This window comes from Melanerpes formicivorus, unplaced genomic scaffold, assembly GCF_026170545.1.
Source record: "Melanerpes formicivorus ecotype bairdi unplaced genomic scaffold, bMelFor1.0.p_v2 SCAF_51, whole genome shotgun sequence".
NCBI classification, from domain to species: Eukaryota; Metazoa; Chordata; class Aves; order Piciformes; family Picidae; genus Melanerpes; species Melanerpes formicivorus.
In genome coordinates this window covers 2,245,726-2,268,236 of record NW_027142403.1, presented here as the reverse complement: position 1 = coordinate 2,268,236, position 22,511 = coordinate 2,245,726, and the positions used below count along the sequence as shown (strand labels likewise).

Below are 22,511 nucleotides of genomic sequence, written 5' to 3'. Positions count from 1 at the left end.
TGAGGGTTTATGTTTTGTTTTCCTTTTTCTATTGGATGGGGCTTTTTTGAGGACCATTCTCTGGAGGTGAACAAGTTCTTAGTGTTTTAAAATACCACTTGAAGAAGAGGGAAAGAAAAAAAAGACTTGCTCACAAACTTAACCTCAAGATTTTGCTCTCTTTACTGGAACCTGTAAAGCTGGGATCTGTTTTTGCTTAAATGGTTCTCGTTTTGGCAGCTGCAGCTCAGAATCATGATAGTCAAAGTTGCTTTAATTGGGAAATTAAATTACATCTGGGAGTCCTATCTCAAGATGCTGAATCTGCTTTTTATCCTTTCTTTTTTGCACTCTTCATACTGAAATATAATACAATGTCATGTCCTTGGAAGAAGAGTCCTTTGAAAGACTTAAGTGTTCTTCTACTGTAATGAAGAAGGTAAAGGTGAATGAAGAAGGTAATGGAAAAAAGGACCCTTGCATCAAAAGTGTGGGTGTTCTGTTTGGGAACTCTAGTTTCTATCCATAACAGCCAAGGGAAGTTTGTCTTTTTCTACAAGAAGAAGAATGCCTGTGGAAAGAAAGAACAAAAAAGTAAGTCCTCCCCTTGCCACAAAAAGACAGGTGGAAAGGGTCAAAATCAAATGAGCAGGTCTCAGAAAATTGCTTTTATCTGAGAGACTTAAGAAATTGGGACTGTGAGGTGCCAAGGAGGGTGTGGAAAAGAAAACAGTAGCGGCTTAAACAACAACCACAACCCCAAACAATTTGACTGCAATGGAATGCCAGTTTAAAGAGTTGGGCAGTGTCAAGAAGGATGACAATAGAAACAGACAAAACAAGTGATACAGTAAGAAGTATTCTTTTTCATAGTGCCAGAGAGGTTGTACAATATTTTGGAGAGGATTTTGAATGTTTACAGACCTGGATTTGGTTTGTGTGAGAGAGCTGTGGGAGCACGTGAGAATAATGTGTATGCCAAGAATATGATAAATATCATAGTATCATAGTATCAGTCAGGGTTGGAAGGGACCACAAGGATCATCTAGTTCCAACCCCCCTGCCATGGGCAGGGACACCCCACACTAGATCAGGCTGCCCAGAGCCTCATCCAGCCTGGGCTTAAACACCTCCAGGGACGGGGCCTCAACCACCTCCCTGGACAACCCATTCCAGGATCTCACCACTGTCATGGTGAAGAACCTCCTCCTCACATCCAGCCTGAGTCTCCCCACCTCCAGCTTCACTCCATATATATGACTCAAACCTGCACTGGAGGGATGCTGATAGGCATTATGATTTGGGAGATAAATTCTTGCAGCACAGATACAAGTTGACATACTTTGGGGCCCAAGAGTAGTAAGAGCTGTCTTGCTTCTGTAGTAGTTTGAGTGCTCCTTCCACCTTTCTTTGAAGGCTCATGTTCATACTGGGAAAGTTTAATGGGCTTGTTAAACAGATAACTATGTTTTGGCAGGCTGGTGTTTAAGGTCTGACAGTTGCTTCATCTCCTGTGTTGTGTGCTTGGTATGTTACCTCCTCTGAAGAAAGCTGCTCATCTGTGCCTCCACGTGCTTGAGTTGTGAAGGAGAGGCATCATTGCTTGTGACATCACAGGAGGATTTTTAGACTGCTTTTTTGTTTACTGGTGTGAAGTAGTATGCCCAGGAGGATGGGAACTGAATAAATGCTGCAGGCTTCCAAAGAGGAGAAAAATCTTAAACCCTCTCTCTGAAATGTTATAACTTTAGCCTAAATAACTTTTGCTGTATCCATAGCACTGGCATGTTTGTTTACCTCTCTAGAACACGTGCCTTATTTGTAGCCCTGTGGTAGGACTGATTATACAGAAGGAGCATTTAAAAATAATAAGGGGGAAAACCCCCTCTGTAGTTCTGCCTAGCCCTTGGATGTGACTGGTTAGACTGAAGTGCTTCTCTCTCTCTTTTTGGTTTTTTTTTGGTTACTCTGGGAGTCTATCACTGCTGATGCAACTTCAAACAAAGCACTGGGGTAGATCTGAGTGCCATCAAGTTTCAGCATGTTCTGAACAAAGACTGCCAGTTGATGCCCTCTCTAAATAAGCTTTCCCCAGCTGCAGCATTGGGAAATTCTATATAATATGAGTTGTGCACATTTAAACCATTCTTCTAGAACCTGAATATGAATGGATCAGGAAGTAAATAATGATCGGATTTAGGTAGGGAGATTCAGGCTGGATGTGAGGAGGAGGTTCTTCACCATGAGAGTGGTGAAACCCTGGAATGGATTGTCCAGGGAGGTGGTTGAGGCCCCATCCTTGGAGGTGTTTAAGCCCAGGCTGGCTGAGGCTCTGGCCAGCCTGATCTAGTGTGGGGTGTCCCTGCCCATGGCAGGGGGGTTGGAACTAGATGATCCTTGTGGTCCCTTCCAACCCTGACTGATACTATGATACTATTATGTGATTTACTTTTTTTCTGAGTTACTAGGAACAAAAACATTAGAAATACAGTATAGTCCAGAAAATCAGGTGGAGTTGGTTGAATGGTGATACCCTTTTAATGAGTGGGCAGTTTGTAGCTTGTGGAATGAAAGGTTTAAAAGGCAGCTCTAGGAGATGGAAGCTTTTTCTTTTGGTCTTTGTGGTTTGCTTCCACCTCTGTGGTTCAGTGCATTTGCAAACAAGCAGTGGTGCAGCATTGTCCTTTTCAAGCCTGCTACAGGTGAGCTACTTGCATCCCTTTGGAGGGAAAGATGACAGGCAAACACAACTGTACAGGATGTGAACATTTAATGATACATTTAACTCCTTAGTAGCAACCAAGAGCAGAAATTCTTCAGGAGATGCTTGAGAGGAAAAAAGTGATTTGGGACACATACTTACCTATTAAAAATTTTAGAGCATTCCAGACAAGAGTAACTTTTCTGCTGCTGACTACTCCAGAAGTTGCATTTTCATGTCATCCTGTGTAGCAGATGTTTATGCACTAATTGAGTTATGTCAGGATTCCTTGGTGGTGTTGGCAGCATTTTAGAAGTTGCACTCAATTAGTGGTGGTTTTTAGGTAGTGCTTTTTAAATTGAAGTTGCCTGTGGAGTCAGTGAAGCCTGCACTTGGAATGTTTGTGTGTGTTTTTACTGCAAGCCTTTAAAGCCCTTGGGAGAATGACAGATAAAGTCAGCCAGGACTTTGGCCTGTTCATATGTCCTCATAACTCCTTTTCTGCTGTGTCTGCTCACCAGGATTCAAGATCTCAGTCCTTGTTCACTGTGAGTGGAGGTGTGTGATCGTGAACCATGGTGTGTGTAGTTCGGAACAGTTTGGGATTATGTACATCTTGCATTCCATTTTCATGTAAGGTTGAAGGAAAAATTACCTATGGTCTGTCTTTGCTGAGAATGGTTCAGTCATATCTGGTAGGACCCTTTAATAGCCCAGAAACATTCAGGTTGGAAAACACCCTCAGGATCACCAAGTTCAACTGATAACCCTACTTTACACAAAGTTCACCCCTAAATCCTATCCCCAAGCACCACATCCAAATGACCTTTAGACACATCCAGGGTTGGTGACTCAACCACCTCCCTGGGCAGCACATTCCAGTGCTTGACCACTCTTTCTGGGAAAATTTTTTCCTGATGTCCAGTCATAGCTTGAGGCCATTCCCTCTTGTTACATCACTAATTACCTGTGAGAAGAGACCAGCACCAGCCTCTCTACAACATTCTGTCAGGTAGTTGTAGAGAGCAATATGGAAATGACTGACTTAAAGTCTGCATTTGATTTCTAAGGTAGAAAAGGAGGAGATCAAATGAGATATTTCATAGGAAAAATAGTTTTGAGGTAATTGCTTGGTGAGTGCTGTTTTCCAGGTGCTAGGGCTACTGACAGGCTTAATAAGTGTAAGTTATTCCAAACCAGTTCATGTAATTGGCTGCAGTCACTACTGCAGTAACTAACTGCTATTGTAGCTTGTTTAATATGCTACTTCAAGTTTTCACCATAGTCTGATGCAAAATACTCATCTATCCTTCTATGAGTTGCTGAAAAGTAAATGACACCCAGAGGAATTACCACCAAGGGGATTGTTTGTTTCTTTCATGACCTTTCTTCTGACCAGTGTTTGGGGACTGTTGGTGAGATCCAGATTAGTGATGTCAGAGTCCAGTTCTGGCAAAGGAAGGAGGGAAAAGTGCACCTGAGGTATGCCCTCCTTTTGCTTCTGTATTTGCTACTTTTGAGTAGTCTTGGTGGGACCTTTGCAGGTGATGAAGACAAAAGAGTTCACAAGTAGTAAAAAAACACCCCAACCAACCAAAAAAAAACCCACCAGATTTTGGGTTGGGTTGGTTTTCAAGTTGTTGGGTTTTGGGGTGTTTTTTGTGGTTTGTAAGTTGTTTTTTTTTTTTTTTTTTTTTCCCCTGTTTATTGGAATGGGTTGAGTAAATCTAAAGGCAAGCAGTTTTAATGTTTCTCATTACTTATGCACCCTGCTGTGAAACATCAGGTGAAGGAACAGATGTTCTCAACAAATAACACCGGCTAATTTTCACACACTTGCTGTAGGAAGAAATATGAGTCAGATGAAACTTCTGTTCAGAAAGGAATGGTTGGTTGGTTTCTTTCTGGTTTTTTTTTTAATCCAAAAGGAAATCACCTTGACTGAGCTTTTAATTGCCATTGCATCATATTGGTTAGTACACTACTATGGCTGTTGAAACTCAAGACAATGTAGTTATAGGACTTAGCATTAAACTGGGTAGTAGACAAACTGTCTGAGGAAAAGGATAACTTTGTGCTGGGAGAGCGACAAACTTTCTTCATAGAATCACAGAATCAATAAGGTTGGAAAAGACCTCAAAGATCATCAAGTCCAACCTGTCACCCAACACCTCATGACTACTAAACCATGGCTTCAAGTGCTACATTCAGTCCCCTCTTGAACACCTCCAGGGATGGTGACTCCACCACCTCCCTCGGCAGCACATTCCAATGGGCAATCACTCTCTCTGTATAGAACTTCTTCCTAACATCCAGTCTAAACCTCCCCTGGCACAGCTTGAGACTGTGTCCTCTTGTTCTGGTGCTGGCTGCCTGGGAGAAGAGACCAACCTCCTCCTGGCTACAACCACCTTTCAGGTAGTTGTAGAGAGCAATGAGGTCTCCCCCTGAGCCTCCTCTTCTCCAGGCTAAACAAGCCCTATGAGAGGCTGAAGGAGCTGGGATTGTGCTTGAGGCCTCTCCCCAGCCTTATTGCCCTTCTCTGGGCATGTTCTAGAGTCTCTTCAATTACACAGTGTTAACATAGTAACTGCAGAGTGCATACAAACAGGCTTGTTTTATTTTTATTAAGTTTGTTTCAAGAACTTGATGTATCACAGGGGGTTTTTTGTTGTTTGGGTTTTCTTGGGTGGTGGTGTTAAATCCTTGTGCAGGAGATTAAATTACTAAACCAAAACGAAGTATTGCTTGAATGCTGCATCTTTGAGGTCAGGAAATCAGGCACAGATCCACAATATTTCCCTCAAATGATGAAAAGCTAGGCACTTAATCTTCTGAACTTGGTATGTACTAGTGTCTTGGCAGACACTAGTAAAACATGGCAGAGTAAAACATGGTGTATGATAGGGGTATTATAAGCATGGTTTTGCTACCAGGTCCAGAGAAGTTACTGCCAGCTATGGATGGTATTGATGAGGATGCTGAATAAGTTGGAGATTGGAGCATCTTGCTTCCTGGAACTTTAGTTTCCTTAGTTTCCAGTTCAACATTGGGGAGGATGTTTGTCAGTGGAAGTGTCCATATCTCTTGAATTTTTTGTTTAATCTTGTTGTTTGAAATATAAATGTTTGTTTCTTCTGAATTCAGAGGTGCTTGGCAGTAGATATATAATTAAGTATACCTGAAACAGAAACTTATCAGCCTTACTGCTAATTGCAAACATCCAGACTTAGGTGTTTCATCAGCTGGAGGTGGAGTAATCTTATAAACAGGAAATGCACTCAAATCATTTCATGCTCATGCTGCTTCTGAGACCTGAGTCACAGTGGTACCCAGGCTTTGCCAGGGCTTTTCTGAGATCACTTTGAGTACCCTTATGATCTTTCTGGTATACAGAAAAGTATTGGTGATTTCTTCTTCTATTTGTCTCCCAATACCTTGCTGCTCTTTCGGTACACGTTGGTGCCCTGTGATGTACCCTACCTTTGCTTTGGGAAGGCAGAAGAGGTGCCTTGCCTTTCTGGTGAAACCAGTTCCTGCTATTTACATATGTGGCTGATCTGACAGCAGAGTTGCAGGCCACCTAAAGTGCTACCACACAGCTAGGTGCATAAAGAAGGAGAATTTTGCCTCATTCTGTCTGGCAAAATGAGGCAGGCATTCAGATTTAAATCTGATTATGGGAGTGATTAAAATGCATTTCAAGACATTTTTCTGCCTATTCTCTCAGCTTCCTCAGAACGGCTGTGCTTGGAGAGGGATCTCTCTCTCTTCCCTGCTGTTGAGTCATTAGCTCTACATTCAGCCAAGTGCCCAAGGGGATGCAACATGTAGGAGGCTGGGCCTTCTGTGGGTGAGGTGAATGCACCGTAGAGACACCTGCCTGTTCTCCTGCAGCTCTGAGCCTGCATGTGTTATGATAGCTTTTAGGGATGCAGTCTTGCATCTTGGGGATGGGTGGGTGATGCCCAGCAGCAGAGGGGCTCCACAGCCCCTGATTGCTGCAGTGGCTTGTCTGTGCAGGGTGAAGCTTCTGTGCAGCCTGCTGTTCCTCTGGAGTCCTCCTCACTTCCAGAACAGTCCCTTACAGAAATGGCAGTCAGACTGCCTTCATAACTGATTTCATCTAGTTATTTGCAGGAAGAAATGCAAGAAGAGAGATTCTAGATAAGGTAGATGGAAAAGGGTAGCAGAGAGGAAGGAGGTAATATGTATGCCAGCTGTTCTCCTTTCAGATCAGGCAGTGAGATCTGATGGGCATGCAAATCGCTGTATCCATTGCCTCCAAGTGTCTACTCCTTGCTTATGAAAAACTGAGCTCTGGGCAGCTGGTGGAGGAGTGAGTGGTAGGGTGTTCCAAGTGTGGGTGCTTGGGTGTACATGAAGCATGCCCTGATCTCCCAGCCCTGCTCTGGAGCTCAGGCTGAGAAGATCATAGTCTGAGCAGCCCTTAGCAAGGGCTTAACTTCCAAAGCGGACAATGGCTGAGCCTTGTGTGAGACTCTATGTGGGTTATCCGGTGTAGATGCACTCTAAGACTGGTGCTTGGACTGTATCCTGTAGTGATGCAGAGAGGAGGAGCACTGGGCACTGAGTGCTCTTTTTCAAGTTGGTGTTTCCCTGGTGATGGTATTTTCCTCAGTTGTCCCCTTTGGGATTTTGGTGAACTTGAAACGCCCTATGCTACTGCAGTCTGCCTTCCAGAAGACATTTAGGTGATAATGATTTTCAGATTGGAGCTGGGCATCTCTACACTCCTCCAACCTCTTTGACCACACGCTGCAGCAAATTTTCTGCCTGCTTTCTGCAGCATTTGTGTGCAGCTTCTGCAGAGCTAGTGTGTTTCAGTCTGTTCTCCAAGCCGGCATGCAAGCAAAGACTGGGGGAATGCTAGCTCACTCTGTTGGAGGGTGTCCAGCACTAGCTGTATGCAAGTGGGTAAGAGGGAGGAGAGCCATAGAGGCTGCCTGAGTGTTGGCCAGGGATTTGTGTGGGTTGGAACAGGCTGCAGACAGCAGGAGGAGAAGATGTGTAGGGGGTGTGTGTCTTCTGACTTTACGTTAGCTTCATGCCTCGGTTTTATTTCTGAAATGGAGCATATGCTTTACTCCTCACTGTGTGTGTCAAACTTGAGACTTTATATCCAAATCAGAGCTGGTACAAAAGTACATTGGCTTCACAATTGAAAAATGCTGCAGAATGTTTATGTGCAGGAGAAGTACTAAATACTACAAAGCAAGTGCTTCAGAATCAGCAGGAGAGATTCTCCATCCAAACTTCTTTCTTTGGGGGGGTGGGAGGAGTGTAGAATTTTATAGTAGTACTAATGACAAGAGGCTTTCTTATAACTGATAAGAAGTTTAGCAGCTTGTTTCCCAAGGACCTTGTTGGAATAGCTTCAGCTGAACCCTGTTTCAGTGAAATGTAATGGCTTGTAAAATCGAGCTAATAGCAGTGTGATCTTCAAGGAGAAACTTTGTTCCTTACCCATTCCAATTCTTCCAGTTATCCCCCCCCCCCAAGAACATTAAAGGAAAAGAATCTTTAATTGGTTAGGCAACTTAAAGTTCTCAGAAGAGATACCTTTACATCTTTGAACTTTTTAAACATGAAGTCTTTGAGCTTTCTTTCTGTGTGGGGAGGAAGTCAGATTAAAAGAAAAGGATTCACCCCCAAAGTTACATTTTTGCTTCATTTCTAATTATATAACCTGATGTCAGCAGCGTAGTTCCCAGTTTTTCATATGATGCTAGATCATCTTGTCTGTTAAAATCATAATTGAGACACCTTTGTGGATTTTGTGGGCTGTGTTCTGAGCTGTGCTCCAACAGTTACACAAGTTGTTGTATATAGACTGAGCTCAAGCATGAGGCCTCCTTTCCTGATCTTGCAAGGACAAGGTGGCTGGTGATGTGCAGAAAAGGACTAGGCAGGTCACTTTCTGCTTTGTGAGCAGGATTACTGTTCAGCTGAGTTCATATCACATCATGGAGTCAACAGATGTGATACAGTAGCTGGTCAGTAGCTGACCAAAACTGCTTTCCAGAAGAGAAGAGTCTTGCTACCTACTAGGTTAATGATGAGACTGTCCACAGTGGATCTAGTGAGGAGTGGACTACTGTTGAGATGCTGTGGGATGCAGTGCTTTTGATGTATCATACCTAGTCTTGAAAAAGAAGTAGCAGCAGTCTCAGAACTACCTAATTCAGCCAGCTTTGTGACACTGGATGTCACATACTTCAAGTGGGCATCCAGTATTTTATAAGCTCTCTAGAATGTAGTAGTTCTGAGAAGCTTTTTCCTGCTGGATTTATGGAAGTTACCAGTGTTACTGATAGAGTTGTCTGACACTTTTAAACAGGTTAAAAACGTCCATGCATTTTGGGGAGGACTAGGGAACTAGGGGCCCTGTCTTTAGCCATGGTTATGGGATATCATAGGGTATGAAAAAAACACCACAAGAAACCAACACAATTCCCCTCTCCCTCTAAAACAAAGAAACAAAGTGCAGCAAAAAAAAACCAACAACAAAACAATGACCCTCCAAAGGACAGCCACCTAAATAAAAAACCCCAAACAAACAGAACCCTCCAAACAGAAAAATGCCAAAACAAACTCCACAAAACCAACAGGAAACCAAAAAACACCCCCAGCCCTCACCTTCAACCCCTAAAAGTCCCAAACAAACCCCTGGAAAATACAGTAGCTTAAGTATTTGCTCATGACCTGTATTTTGATATCCCTTCCTTAATATTCTACATGTTGTATTTCTAACAGAAGAGAGCCATAGTTACCCCAGAATTCTTACTGGCTGCTGCTCTGCCTGTACACAGATGCCACAGAAGGAGAACTGCTATTGTGGTGGTTTTTTTGCTCCTTGGTCACTAAGAAATATGAAAATGTGTTACTCCTTCAGCATCTGCAAATAAGAGGGAGACTGGGCTGCTGGAGGGCACATGATGACTGTAGTGCACGGTGCTGTGCCTGCCAGTGGCCTGCTGGAAGAATGCCCTGTGCTCATGAGACTCCTCTCTCCAAAGAGTAGAGGGTGAATGAAGAAAGGGCCTATAATGAATGTAAGCAAAAGAGTCTTGGCTCCTTAAACTCTTCCCCCTCCCACTGTGGCTATGAACTTGCTTCTGTTTCCTTGAGAGCATGGGAACTTTGGGAAAACACACTCCAAGGGAATAGGATGAGCCAGCTCTGGCAACAGCTGCTTGTTGGGTTTTCTTTTTATTTGTATTTTTCTTCAGTTTATTGGCTGACATGCCTCACATGACCTATGAATTAACTACAACTGTGGGGATAATAATAGCTCCTTTCTTTAAAGAGAGAAAAAAGACATTCTGGACACATCTAGTCCCCAAGTGCTCAGCACACAGTGCAGTAAGTCGCCCAAAGTAAGCTGGTGTTGCTCTTCAGGACCTGTGAGTAGTTGTTTACCTGTGCAAGCTTAATGATTTTGTGCTCCAAGAGAAAGAAAAGAACAGCAAGCTACTGCTAGGAAGGCTTAGGGAGCACTCAAGAACTGAAAGTTATTTCTAACCCCAAATTTTGCTGTGATTCTGTCAAGGAATGGTTAGTGAAACCCAAACTGTTTGCTTGTTGCAGGGTAAACTGCACAAGTCTAACACTTTCAAAATACATCCTTGTGCCTTTTTTTATTCCTCAGTAGAAGTGTAAAACTCTGCTCTAGAATTGTGAAAACATGAGAGACTGGTAGTCATGTTGATGTGAGCTTCCACTGTGATTCTGTGCCTAAAAGCAAATGTGAGTCAGATTTATGTGTTTGCAGTGACTCCTGCAGTGTTATGTCTGGCTCTCTAAAAGCCCTTTGAAAATAGGGGATTCAGAGCAGCCATGAGAATACGTCTGAAAACAATTTCCAGAGTGAAGATAAGGTTAACCAACAGACCAGTAGAAGAACCTATCCATAGCTAGGATGGATTTTCCCCATCAGGCATTACTTCTAAGAAGGTGATTTGATTTTATTTTCTCTTTCCCAAGTGGAAATTTTGTCATCAAAGCTCTGGTTTTAAAGCAGGAGCTAAGCTGTGAGATAGCTGTGCCTTGTGGGGTTATGGATTAGACTGGATGGTCATGATGAACATGTTTGGACTGAAGAAATGGCTACATTTCTTTGGTAGAAAGGGTTGTTAGACTTGGCATGTTTTAGAGGTAGCCTCAGCACAGAGAGCACCATCAGTGTGCCATAGGAGTTGTTCTTTGTTTTCTAGATGAGTCCACCTGAATATGCTCTGGAGAAGAGGAGGCTCAGGGGAGACCTCATTGCTCTCTACAACTACCTGAAGGGAGGTTGTAGCCAGGAGGGGGCTGGTCTCTTCTCCCAGGCAACCAGCACCAGAACAAGGGGACACAGTCTCAAGCTGCAACAGGGGAGGTTTAGGCTGGATGTTAGGAAGAAGCTCTTCCCAGAAAGAGTGATTGGCCATTGGAATGTGCTGCCCAAGGAGGTAGTGGAGTCACCGTCCCTGGAGGTGTTTAGGAAGAGACTGGATGGGGTGCTTGGTGCCATGGTTTAGTTGATTGGATGGTGTTGGATGATAGGTTGGACTTGATGATCTCAAAGGTCTCTTCCAACCTGGTTAATTCTATTCTATTCATGTGAACTCTGAAGTTTGTTTGCCTTATATTGCTGAATGAGACTTTTGTTCAGGATTGTTGATTCTAGTCTAGTGAGGCTTCAGAGTTGCTGGTAGTGGGACAGGATGTTTTCTTTTTTGTTGTTGCTTTGTGGGTGTTTGGGTTTTGTTTGTTGTTTGGGTTTGGGTTTTTTTAATGGAATTATCATAGTATCATTCAGGGTTGGAAGGGACCACAAGGATCATCTAGTTCCAACCCCCCTGCCATGGGCAGGGACATCCCACACTAGATCAGCCTGGCCAGAGCCTCATCCAGCCTGGGCTTAAACACCTTCAGGGACGGGGCCTCGACCACCTCCCTGGACAACCCATTCCAGGGTCTCACCACTCTCATGGTGAAGAACCTCCTCCTCATGTCCAGCCTGAATCTCCCCACCTCCAGCCTTCATCCCATTCCCCCTAGTCCTATCACTACCTGAGATCCTGAGAAGTCCTTCCCTAGCCTTCCTGTAGGCCCCCTTCAGATACTGGAAGGCCACAATTAGGTCACTTCAGAGCCTTCTCTTCTGCAGACTGAACAGCCCCAACTCCTTCAGTCTGTCCTCACAGGAGAGGTGCTCCAGCCCTCTGATCATCCTTGTGGCCCTTCTCTGGACACGTTCCAGCACCTCCACATCCCTCTTGTAATAGGGGCTCCAGAACTGGGGGCAGTACTCCAGGTGGGGTCTCACCAGAGCTGAGTAGAGGGGGAGGATCACCCCCCTTGCCCCGCTGGCCACACTTCTCCTGATGCAGCCCAGGATCTGAACTAATTTCTTAGTTCCCCCTTACCAGAAAACTTTCAAGAATATGTGGCTAAAGTAGCCTTTTTGTATAAAATCAACCCCCTTTCTGACTGTGTGATGTTCTTCTGGTGACTATTTTCTTTTTCTCCTGATGCTGAGAAGGTTTTTCTATGAATTTGAGAAAACCAGTGTGGTTTGGTCTTGAGATGAGAAGGGTGAGAGGAGATCTTCTCAATGTCTAGAAATATCTGTGGGGTGAGTATCAAGGTGAAGGTGCCAGGTGCTTTTTGGTGGTGTCCAGTGATAAGACAAGGAACAACAGATACAAGCTAGAACACAGAGGGTTCCATCTCAACACAAGGAGACTCTTCTTTATAGAAGAACACCGAACAGGTTGCCCAGAGAGGTGGTGGAGTCTCTCTGGAGATTTTCAAAACCCATCTAGATGTGTTCCTGTGTGTCATGCCCCAGGTGATTCTGCTTTGGCTGGGGGGTTGGACTAGATGATCTTCGGAGGTCCCTTCCAACCCTTAATATTCTGTGATTCTTCAGTAGAAATGGAACACTTTTTGCCAGGATATTTAATGTTTGTTTTAATGTGCTAGTGTAGGTTTAAAAGTTACTTTAATTCTAAATTTGGTTTTGGCCATGTCTGGAAACTTGATGGGAAAGTTCAGGTCAAGGCCTTCTGTCTTTGGAGAATAGCTCACCAGGTGGCCTTGAAGTGAGGTGTGGAAATAGTAGCATGGATTCTCTTCCTTTCTGACAGAAGAGTAATCTAGTTCATTAGTTGTAATTTTTATAGAATCATAGAATGGCTTGACTTGGAAGGGACCTTAAGGATCATCTAACTGCACCCCCCTGCAAGGGTTCTGAGCATGAAAAGGGAGTAGTAGGTCATGCAGCCTGCTTTGTAAGCTTGTTGATTGTGGGACTCCAAGCACTTAGTGATAACTGATACCGAGACTGAAGTGCAGTGGGAGGCACTTGTACATCTCTTAAAATGAGGTGACATTGGAGTTCTATTACTCTAGTGGTGAGGTCAACTTACCTTTGTTCTCTGCTGTTTGTATTCACAGCTGCATGTCAAAACTACAATGCAAATTGTCAGGTAACATGACTTTTGTAGTGTCTCAAAACAGGGAGAAAACACTGACAAGGCAAATGCCAAGTTACTACTGTCATTAGCAAATGTTAAAAAAATGTGAACACTGTTCTGCAGAGGCTGATTGACTATTTGCAGCCTTGGCAATCTGTGCAATCAAACCATTTCCTAATGATTAGCATTTTTACTTGTACTTCTTGGAGAAGGCTAACTTTCCCCATCAGCAGCCTAACTTTCATCAGCGATTTGATCAAGAGCTCAAATAGTTTGCAGTGTCCACTCTTCAAAGACACAAATGTGTCTTTGAAGACACAAATGTCTTTGAAGAGTGGACACATCCAAGTGCTGGGTTCTGCACCTTGGCCACAACAACCCCATGCAGTGCTACAGGCTGGGGTCAGAGTGGCTGGAGAGCAGCCAGGCAGAGAGGGACCTGGGGGTGCTGGTCGACGGCAGGCTGAACATGAGCCTGCAGTGTGCCCAGGCAGCCAAAAGGGCCAATGGCATCCTGGCCTGCATCAGGAACAGTGTGGCCAGCAGGAGCAGGGAGGTCGTTCTGCCCCTGTACACTGCACTGGTTAGGCCACACCTCGAGTACTGTGTCCAGTTCTGGGCCCCTCAGTTTAGGAAGGAGGTTGACTTGCTGGAACGAGTCCAGAGAAGGGCAACAAAGTTGGTGAGGGGTTTGGAACACAGCCCTATGAGGAAAGACTGAGGGAGCTGGGGTTGCTCAGCCTGGAGAAGAAGAGACTCAGGGGTGACCTTATCATTCTCCACAACTACCTGAAAGGAGGTTGTAGACAGGCAGATGTTGGTCTCTTCTCCCAGGCAGCCAGTACCAGAACAAGAGGACACAGTCTCAGGCTGCACCAGGGGAGGTTCAGGTTGGATATTAGGAAGAAGTTCTATACAGAGAGAGTGATTGCCCATTGGAATGGGCTGCCCGGGGAGGTGGTGGAGTCGCCGTCATTGGAGGTGTTCAGGAGGAGACTTGATGGGGTGCTTGGTGCCATGGGTTAGCTGTTTGGGTGGGTTGGACGCGATGATCTTGAAGGTCTCTTCCAACCTGGTTTGGTTTATTCTAAATAAAGGTTTACTCTAAAAATGTGAAGGAAAGCTGGTTTTTTTTTAACAGGCTTCTATCCTAGGAATAACTCTGCTTAGTCTTAAGTTAATAATTTTTTCTGGAACATGACTTTGTGGTTGGACTGTGGTCCATTTTAAAACAAGGTATGAGAGTCACTTGTGCCTGATTCTTATTTACATAATTGTCTGCTGTAAATACTTTCAGGATGGCACTGGAGAGAGATTTTTTTTCTGCTTATGCTATTTTGCAGGTTTCTGGTATATTTTTGTGGCTTCAGATAAAGAATGCTAATATGTTGTTGGCTGGACTTAATTTTCTTAGTGATTAAATACAGCATAACCATGAATGCCTAAGATTATCCTCAGGCAAAGTGTTTGTCTGATGACTTGTAATTAAACTTAGAAATGTGCCTGTGTTAAAAATGAATTGCTGGTTTTATCTCTTAAATGCCATCCTACAGACTAATTTATGCCTGCTGCCTTGTAATATTTGATGGTAAATTTTGTGATCCAGAAGGGGCAACCTGCCTCAAACGCTGCCACATCTTGGGTTTTGTAACAGTGATTATGGGAAACACTGTATTCATAGGAATGTCTTATTTTCTTCACTTTAAGGACGCTGATAATGTCAATAGTATTAAAATTGCCCCTGTTGTTCCCCAGCTCCATTGAGTGGTCTCTTAATCACCAAGCCACATCACTGAGTATGTAACAATCACAGACCTAAGGGAACTAGTTTTCATCCTAAGTAAGAAAAAGATAAGATTAATAAGAGTCAGTGTGCTGGGTTTTTTTTACCCCTGCTGATTAGATAAGGATTCAGAACATTCAGAAATGTCAAAAGAGCTCTGTAGAAGTCTACAATTAATAAGATTAGCCTGTTTGTCAGTCATGATAAAGAACATGTCTAAATGTCATCATGGGTTTCTTAGACAAGCTTTACCAGGGTTTTAAGCTCTAGAAACATTCAATTTCTAAGTAAAACTCGAGGTATCTTGAGTTTGGATTCTTGGAGCTGTTTAATTGGCTGAATCAGACACTAATGTGTCTGTGATAATGTAATGTTCCTATTCTTCCTTTTCCTGGGTCCTTTTTCTGGTCTTACAATCACAACAATGCTTAACTTCGGTGTAGCTCTTATCTCTCCTATACAGTGCAATTGTGAAAGTGCTTCTGAAATCACGGTTTAGTAAATCAGGCTTAAAGAGTATGACTTTTCTTCTGCTGTCGTGGCAGATCAGTTCTTTTCCCCCCTATCTGATAGCCTTGTCATCACCAGCTCAAACTCGAGTCACTTGAGGTATGACTGTGTGAACTGTAGGGTCTCTGAAACTAGAGGTGTAAACTTTATGGATGTAAGGATATACGGAAGGCTGGGGAAGGACTTCTCAGGATCTCAGGTAGTGATAGGACTAGGGGGAATGGAATGAAGGCTGGAGGTGGGGAGATTCAGGCTGGATGTGAGGAGGAGGTTCTTCACCATGAGAGTGGTGAGACCCTGGAATGGGTTGTCCAGGGAGGTGGTCGAGGCCCCGTCCCTGAAGGTGTTTAAGCCCAGGCTGGATGAGGCTCTGGCCAGCCTGATCTAGTGTGGGGTGTCCCTGTCCATGGCAGGGGGGTTGGAACTAGATGATCCTTGTGGTCCCTTCCAACCCTGAATGATACTATGATAATCTTAGAAATAGCAGAAGTATAACTGGAAGCAAACAACTCAGAAGGAACATTTCACATTGCCATGTTAGTTGCTTTCATTCTTTGCTCAGAAGGGGAGATGTGGACACACTTTCTGTCTCCCTCCCTGCTTTCTTCATTGCAATGTTTGGGATATTAGTCGACAGCAAATATGTACTCACCAGTGGCTGGATATAAACACTTTTTTTTTCATTGATGGTTGTGGAAGGTAGCATTGACACTTTTGACCCTAAGCCCTCTCCTGTACTATCTGCACTTAATCATGTGACCTTGAAGTAACCCTTGTGGTCAGCTTAATTCTCAAGTGTAGGTAGATGGGAGACCCTTGTTGGATGTGTGTGTGTAGGGTGGCGTCCCGGAAGCTTTTGAACAGAGAGAAGCAGGAACCTTTTCAGTGGAAAACAGTGAACTGTGAGACTCTTAATAAACTAGTTCCCCCACTTCATTAAAACACCCTCAAGCTGCAGATAAGTCTCTTTGTTCTGGGATTGTTTTGATAACAAGCACAGGCATAATGGAAGAGCAGTGACCAACTAATGTGCTGCGTGAGTGTGCTAAAACTGAGTGGCTTTTTAAGCAAACAGGCTGCAAGGTCACACAGTCACAAGTGGTTCTTTGCCTCCTTTCTTCTTTCTTCCTCTGCTCTGAATGTAAATACCCACTAATCTTATGGCTTTAATGGTGAATGTCAAGTTTGGGAGAAATACAGGTGCTCAAGGAGAGAATAACAGGCAGGTGCTTAAGGTTTTTATAATGGTTAAAGAATGCATAAAAGAGACTCTTATGGTATATTTATACCTGGTTTTGTTAACACTTTAAAGTGACTTTTTACTGTTTCAGCTGTAATCCAGCTTAGTCATTGCCTTAAACAGCATGTGTAAAATAAGTGGCCAACACCTGTTAAGAAAAATATTGTTATTACTGCTTATACAACAGGATAATTTCTGGAGGGCATGCTGAAGGTTATTTGAATGGGAGCAAGTGCATTCATTTGTAAGAATAAGGAGTTAAAGTCCATCATGCTTAGTCTTTGCTGTGAGTTTGAATTCTTAATAAAGCATAGTGATCATTTTAAATACGGAGTTAAATGTAGAGCAGATCAGGAAACAGCGGTCATGGTGGTGCTGTTATTTGTGTTTACTGGAGGAAACTTTTGCCTTCATTCCTACAAGTCTAGTTTTAGCAACTGAGGAAAAAATCTTCAGCACTGAAATTGTGCTCAAAGTAGAAACTGGTGTTCTAAATTCCTTCCTTGTGTCCAGCTAGTGGCCTGCACGAGGACTGGATCTACTCTGTCACCTCTAGTGCTGTGGACTTGCTATCTCTTTGTTCTGTGCAGGAAGTCTTAGCCCTGAAGGGGCTCTCACAACTTTGGCAACCTGCTCCACTCATGCAACTACAGTTATATGCCTTGTAATTAGCATCTAGCCTTATACAAGGAATGGTTTGGTCCATACTGCCCTAAATACTAGAAGCACACTCTTATGTAAGCAGGCATAAAGTTACAGTGCTGATCCCTTTTAGATACCACCTATTCTCGTTCGTTTGATGCTTGTTTGTTCTCCAAGGTAAAGTTACACATCCAGTATGAAGACAGATGAATGCTGAAAATAAATCTGTTTTCCTAACCTTTTACTGTTCTTTGTTGCAGCTCTCAAGTTCCACTTACAAGTATAGGAGTGAGGAATTCAAGAGACAGTTTTCTCATCTGCCGGAGTCTGAGCGACTCATAGTAGGTAAGATGTAATCACACCAGAAGTGCTTTTCTTCTGGCTGATAAATCCAGGCTGTAGAAGTGCCAAGGCATTTTTTTCTTTTTAAATTGCAAATCTGCTCTCTAAACTAGCATCAAACAGCTTTAGGTAAAGTCAGATCCATACTCCTCTTCTGTACTGCCTGCTTTGTGAAAAAAGATTCCTTTTGGCAGCTGAGAAGTGAAGGGGAGGATACAGAAGCCTGCAGTTCATCTAGATACAGTATGGGAGCTTCAGTATCTTTCCCTGCTGCTGACAAGCTAGAAAGAAAGATTACTGCACAGGGTCAGGATGAGTGCTGAGCACAAACTCAACAGATGTGCATTTATGGGCTTGTGTGATGCAGGTCTGAGAAGAACAGAGGTAGAGTTAAATCCTGAGAGCACTGAATTTGACTTAACGGTCTTTCCAGCATGAACAACCAACAGTGTATGTCTTGCAGTGTCATAAGGATTTATTGTCTGTTTTGTGGGTATCTTAAGTCCTCTCCTTTACTTTAAAACAGAAACTAGTTATGTCTGAGTCAGCTAGGGGAGAAGGGATTGATTCCATAGTTGTGATAGTTTGATACTTTGATACAACTGTAAGGGATGATGCTTCAGTGACACAGCTAAGTAGGTAGATCATCCTGTGCAGAAGCCTTTTCCTTGCTCCCTGAAACTAAGCCTAGACCTTTGGCCTCAGCACCTTGATTAATCTGACTCCTGGGACTCAGTGCTACAGTGGGTGCTTGTAACTTAAAGTCTTTTCAGAGACAAATACCTGCTTGTAAAACAATGTGTGAGGACATGAAATTCAGTGTGTGAAGTGTATACTTTCCTCACCCATCATAGGAGATCACTGGAAAACATAAACCAGTCCTCCTTGTATCCTGACACAGTAATTTGCATTTGAATGTCCTGGTCTCCGGGAGCTGAATGTAAATGTAAAACTAGCTGCTGTTAGGTGAGGAATGCAGGCATGAAACCCATTGCCAGATAGCAATGAGATTCCAGAAATGCAGAGAGCAGAGAATTTCAGTCTTCTCTGAAGTCCTTTATTACTGTGTTGTAGAATCCCTTTCACTACAGAGTCTGAGTCCCACTTATAGAAGAACTTTACTTTAGTAGTCATGAGGTCTTGGGTGACAGGTTGGACTTGATCTTTGAGGTCTCTTCCAACCTTATTGATTCTATGATTCTAACTCCTGGAAACCCTTAACAGACAAAGCAGCTAATAGAAGTCCTGAGCATATCCCTTGCAGCATCCCTAAATCGAAGCCTTTGTCAGAAGAAGTAATGAACTAACAGAAGCAGAATGCCCTAAGCAAAGATAACTGTTGCTTAGAGTGGCTGTTTTTCATACTTTTTGTTATCAATCACTTAACCAGTAAAGTCCAACCACATACATAAGCTAAAATCTTTCCCAGTAAGAGGTGCCAGCATGTCAAGGAGGTGGCTTCTGCAGCCTGTCACTGCAAAATCCAAAGGTGGCAAGTGTTGAACCCTTCCCCATTCATGTGCAGTGATGCACCTTTCCCCCTCTTTTATGACCTGCCTTGTGCTGTCTAAGAAATACACTGTCCAAGGACTGGATACTGTTTTGATACAGAAGCGGTGTTGTGCCTGTTTAAAGCTCATCTCTCATACAACCTTTAAGGAAGTTAATATTGAGAGGCTGTAAGCATATGCTTGCAGCTTGCTGAGCTCTTTGCAGGTTAATGGAAGAGACACAAGACCTGTCACTTACACAGAAACAGTTAAATCTCTGTGTCCCTTTTTCCAGCCTCAGAAAGAAGCAGTGATCCTGAAATGCATTTTACATTTTTAAAACACTTGAGTTCAATACAGAAGTAAAACAGAAGAAAAGGCTATTACTTCAAAGCATTGTTTTGATGTTTCTCCTTACACAGGATTGATATCAAAAGCCATGGAGCAAACTGAGGCACAGTTTCCAGCAAAATAGACTTCCTAGGGCTTGGAGAGAGATTTGGGAATGAGTTAACCTCAACAATGGAGCAGGTGCTCCATTGGAAGCAAAGTCATTACTTTATATATATATATATATATATATTTTTACTCCATAAAAAGCAGTGCTCCTTTGGAAGGACTTTTTGCATTCTCCTAGCAAATAGCTCTTCCTCTGCTTGATGCAGAGAAGCTTATCACAGGATTTACAGTGCTCAGAGAAGCAATTACTTGCTGCTGTTCATTAAAGGATTCTAACTGCTCCTGTTCTTTACTTAGCTGTTAAATAAAGCAATTCCTATTCTGCTGCAATGAGCACTGTATATAAAGATTATGTGAAATATAATTCTTAGAAATTACTTAGACTTTGGAAATGAGAGTTTAAAGGAGTGTCACTAACTTCAGTTTGTCTGAAAATGTTGTTTACAAGCAGCACCTAAAGTTACTGGCTCAGAAAATGTAAGAGGGAGAAATGCTCATCTCTCCCCTTTTTGTCTTGATACTCTCTTCTGTGTAGTCAGGTCATAGTGGTGGTGTTCATGATTTGCCCAGTGCTCTAGAATTTACAGGTCTGAATCCTTCTCCCTACCTCCCAAAAGAAGTCAGGTGCAAGCTGCTTAGTCATGTTTTCCTCAAGTTCCTTAACCTCTAACTCTTGCTGCTGTTCCACACTCTGCTCAGCATTTTGGAATCTGACTTCTCTCTAAACAGGCACTTACAACTAACTGGTTTGGATTTCTTTTCAGGTTATGTAATCCTGTTTGCAGTTATGTCTCCAAGGTCTTGTACGCATGTCTCATGCCTGTTTGTGAGAAACTTTATTCCCACTTTATTATTCAAGGGGAAAACCTGAGAGAGTTTTCTGTAGATGCAGACTTACATTGAACTTGGGATGGTGAGGAACTCCTGAATCTCTTGGCACTTAAACAACAACTTTGTTCATCTTCTTGTTGTTTACAAAACCAAAATCCTGGCTCAGACAACAGCAGATAGAAATAAGAAAGCTCTTTAATACCTGTAAAGAGGAAAGCATTAACATCTTGCATGAACAGGTACACTCTTGGTGTTTTCTATATGTAAGGCAACCTTCTTTAGATTGGATCTTCCAAAAGGGATCTATCTGAACTTGCTGGCAGTAATACTTCTGAAAATTCCTTTGGTTTGAATCTTCAAGCTGTTTGGCAAAAACTTCACAAGCTCCAAAATCTCAGAGGTTTTGTAAAACTGCAACTGACTTCTGTGCTTTTGTTCTTAGAGGTATTTGTTAATGGGTAATTGGATTCTAGATGAAGCCTGTTTCTTAACAGGGATGTTTAAGCCAGAGGTAGTACCACAATAAAAATGACAATCAGCTTCTGAAAATATCCCCTGCCTGGATAGCTTCAAGCTGCCTGTAAGTGTTGTCTCACTCTGCAGCTAGTTTTAGTTAGTGATAGAATCTCTTCAGTAGAAAACTATTATCTTACTACAACATAGAAACTACTGTTATGTAGGAGTTGACAGTATCATCTGTTGTACTATAAACGTTGATTTGGTTTGTTGTTTAGGCACTTTGAAATTTGACTGATGAATTCTTCTCCCATGTACTCCTAATCCTGCCTGATACCCCTTTGAAAATAAAGGATAAGGCACAGAGGGCTGAAATGGGGAGTGCTGTCCTCACACAGATACTTCCATCAGCTATAGTTCTGGGGTGTTCCCAGAACAATAGTCTGGATGCAACCCAGTACAAATCTACCTTCACAGACTTCTGTGAGAGAGTGATTGCCCATTGGCATGGGCTGCCCAGGGAGGTGGTGGAGTCACCATCACTGGAGGTGTTCAGGAGGAGACTTGATGGGGTGCTTGGTTGCATGGGTTAGTTGATTAGATGGTGTTGGATGATAGGTTGGATGCAATGATCTTGAAAGTCTCTTCCAACCTGGTTTATTCTATTCTATTCTGAAGATGTCCAGCCCAGATAGCCCACTGTCTCCTGGGCAGCATCAAAAGTGTGACCAGCAGGATGAGAGAAGTGATTCTCCGCCTCTGCTCTCCTTTCATAAGGCCCCACCTGGAGGACTGCATCCAATTCTCATGCCCCCAGCGTAAGAGGGACATTAAACTGCTGGAGTGGGTCCAGTGTGTGGCCAGAAAAATTACCAGAGGCTGGAGCACTTCCCCATGGGGGCAAGCTATGACAGTGAGGATTGTTCAGCCTGGAGAAAAGAGGGCTCCAGGGAGACCTTATAAGTGGCCTTCCAGAATCTGAAAGTGGCCTACTAGAAAGCTGGAGAGGGATTTTTTACAAGGACTTGTGGTGATAGGACAAGAGGAAATGGCTTTAAACTTGGGGAAGGTAGGTTTAAACTGGATATTAGGAAGAAATTCTTTACAGTGAGGATGGTGAGACACTGGAACAGGTTGCCCAGAGAGGCTGTGCATGCACCTCTCTGGAGGTGTTGAAGGCCAGGCTGGATGAGGCCTTGAGCACCCTGGTCTAGTGGAAGGTGTCCCTGCCCATGGCAAGGGGGTTGTAACTAAATGGTCTTTGAGGTCACTCCTAACCCAAAACACTCTATAAGCCTATGAAATGGGTTTTACTTGTACTGTAGTTCCTTTATCACATCTTAAGGTAACAGGCTTGGGTTAACTGAGGTGTAGTGAGTGAGTAAACTTGCTCTCTATCTGCAGACTATGCCTGTGCTCTCCAGAAGGATATCCTGCTGCAAGGACGCTTGTATCTCTCTGAAAACTGGCTCTGTTTCCACAGCAACATCTTCCGATGGGAGACCACAGTAAGATCTTTCAGCCCTCACCACTCCCTTGCCCTCTACTATCAGGATATGAATCCCTCAAATGTTACTCTGTCAATTGTGGG

The 22,511-nt window shown here is 43.3% G+C and overlaps 1 protein-coding gene across 5 annotated transcripts in view; it reads left to right on the top strand.

The window, feature by feature from the left end:
- The window catches only part of GRAMD1C (GRAM domain containing 1C), a 65,066-nt gene that overhangs the window by 6,755 nt on the left and 35,800 nt on the right, over positions 1-22,511 (top strand). For 4 of the 5 annotated variants that reach the window (XM_068160599.1, XM_068160598.1, XM_068160596.1 and 1 more), the window contains exons 3-4: positions 17,603-17,687; positions 22,325-22,428. In XM_068160599.1, the coding sequence (XP_068016700.1) occupies positions 17,603-17,687; positions 22,325-22,428 (189 nt within the window). Of the gene's footprint in view, positions 1-358; positions 574-17,602; positions 17,688-22,324; positions 22,429-22,511 lie in introns of those variants that run through there. The other variant, XM_068160600.1, reaches the window with a different exon arrangement.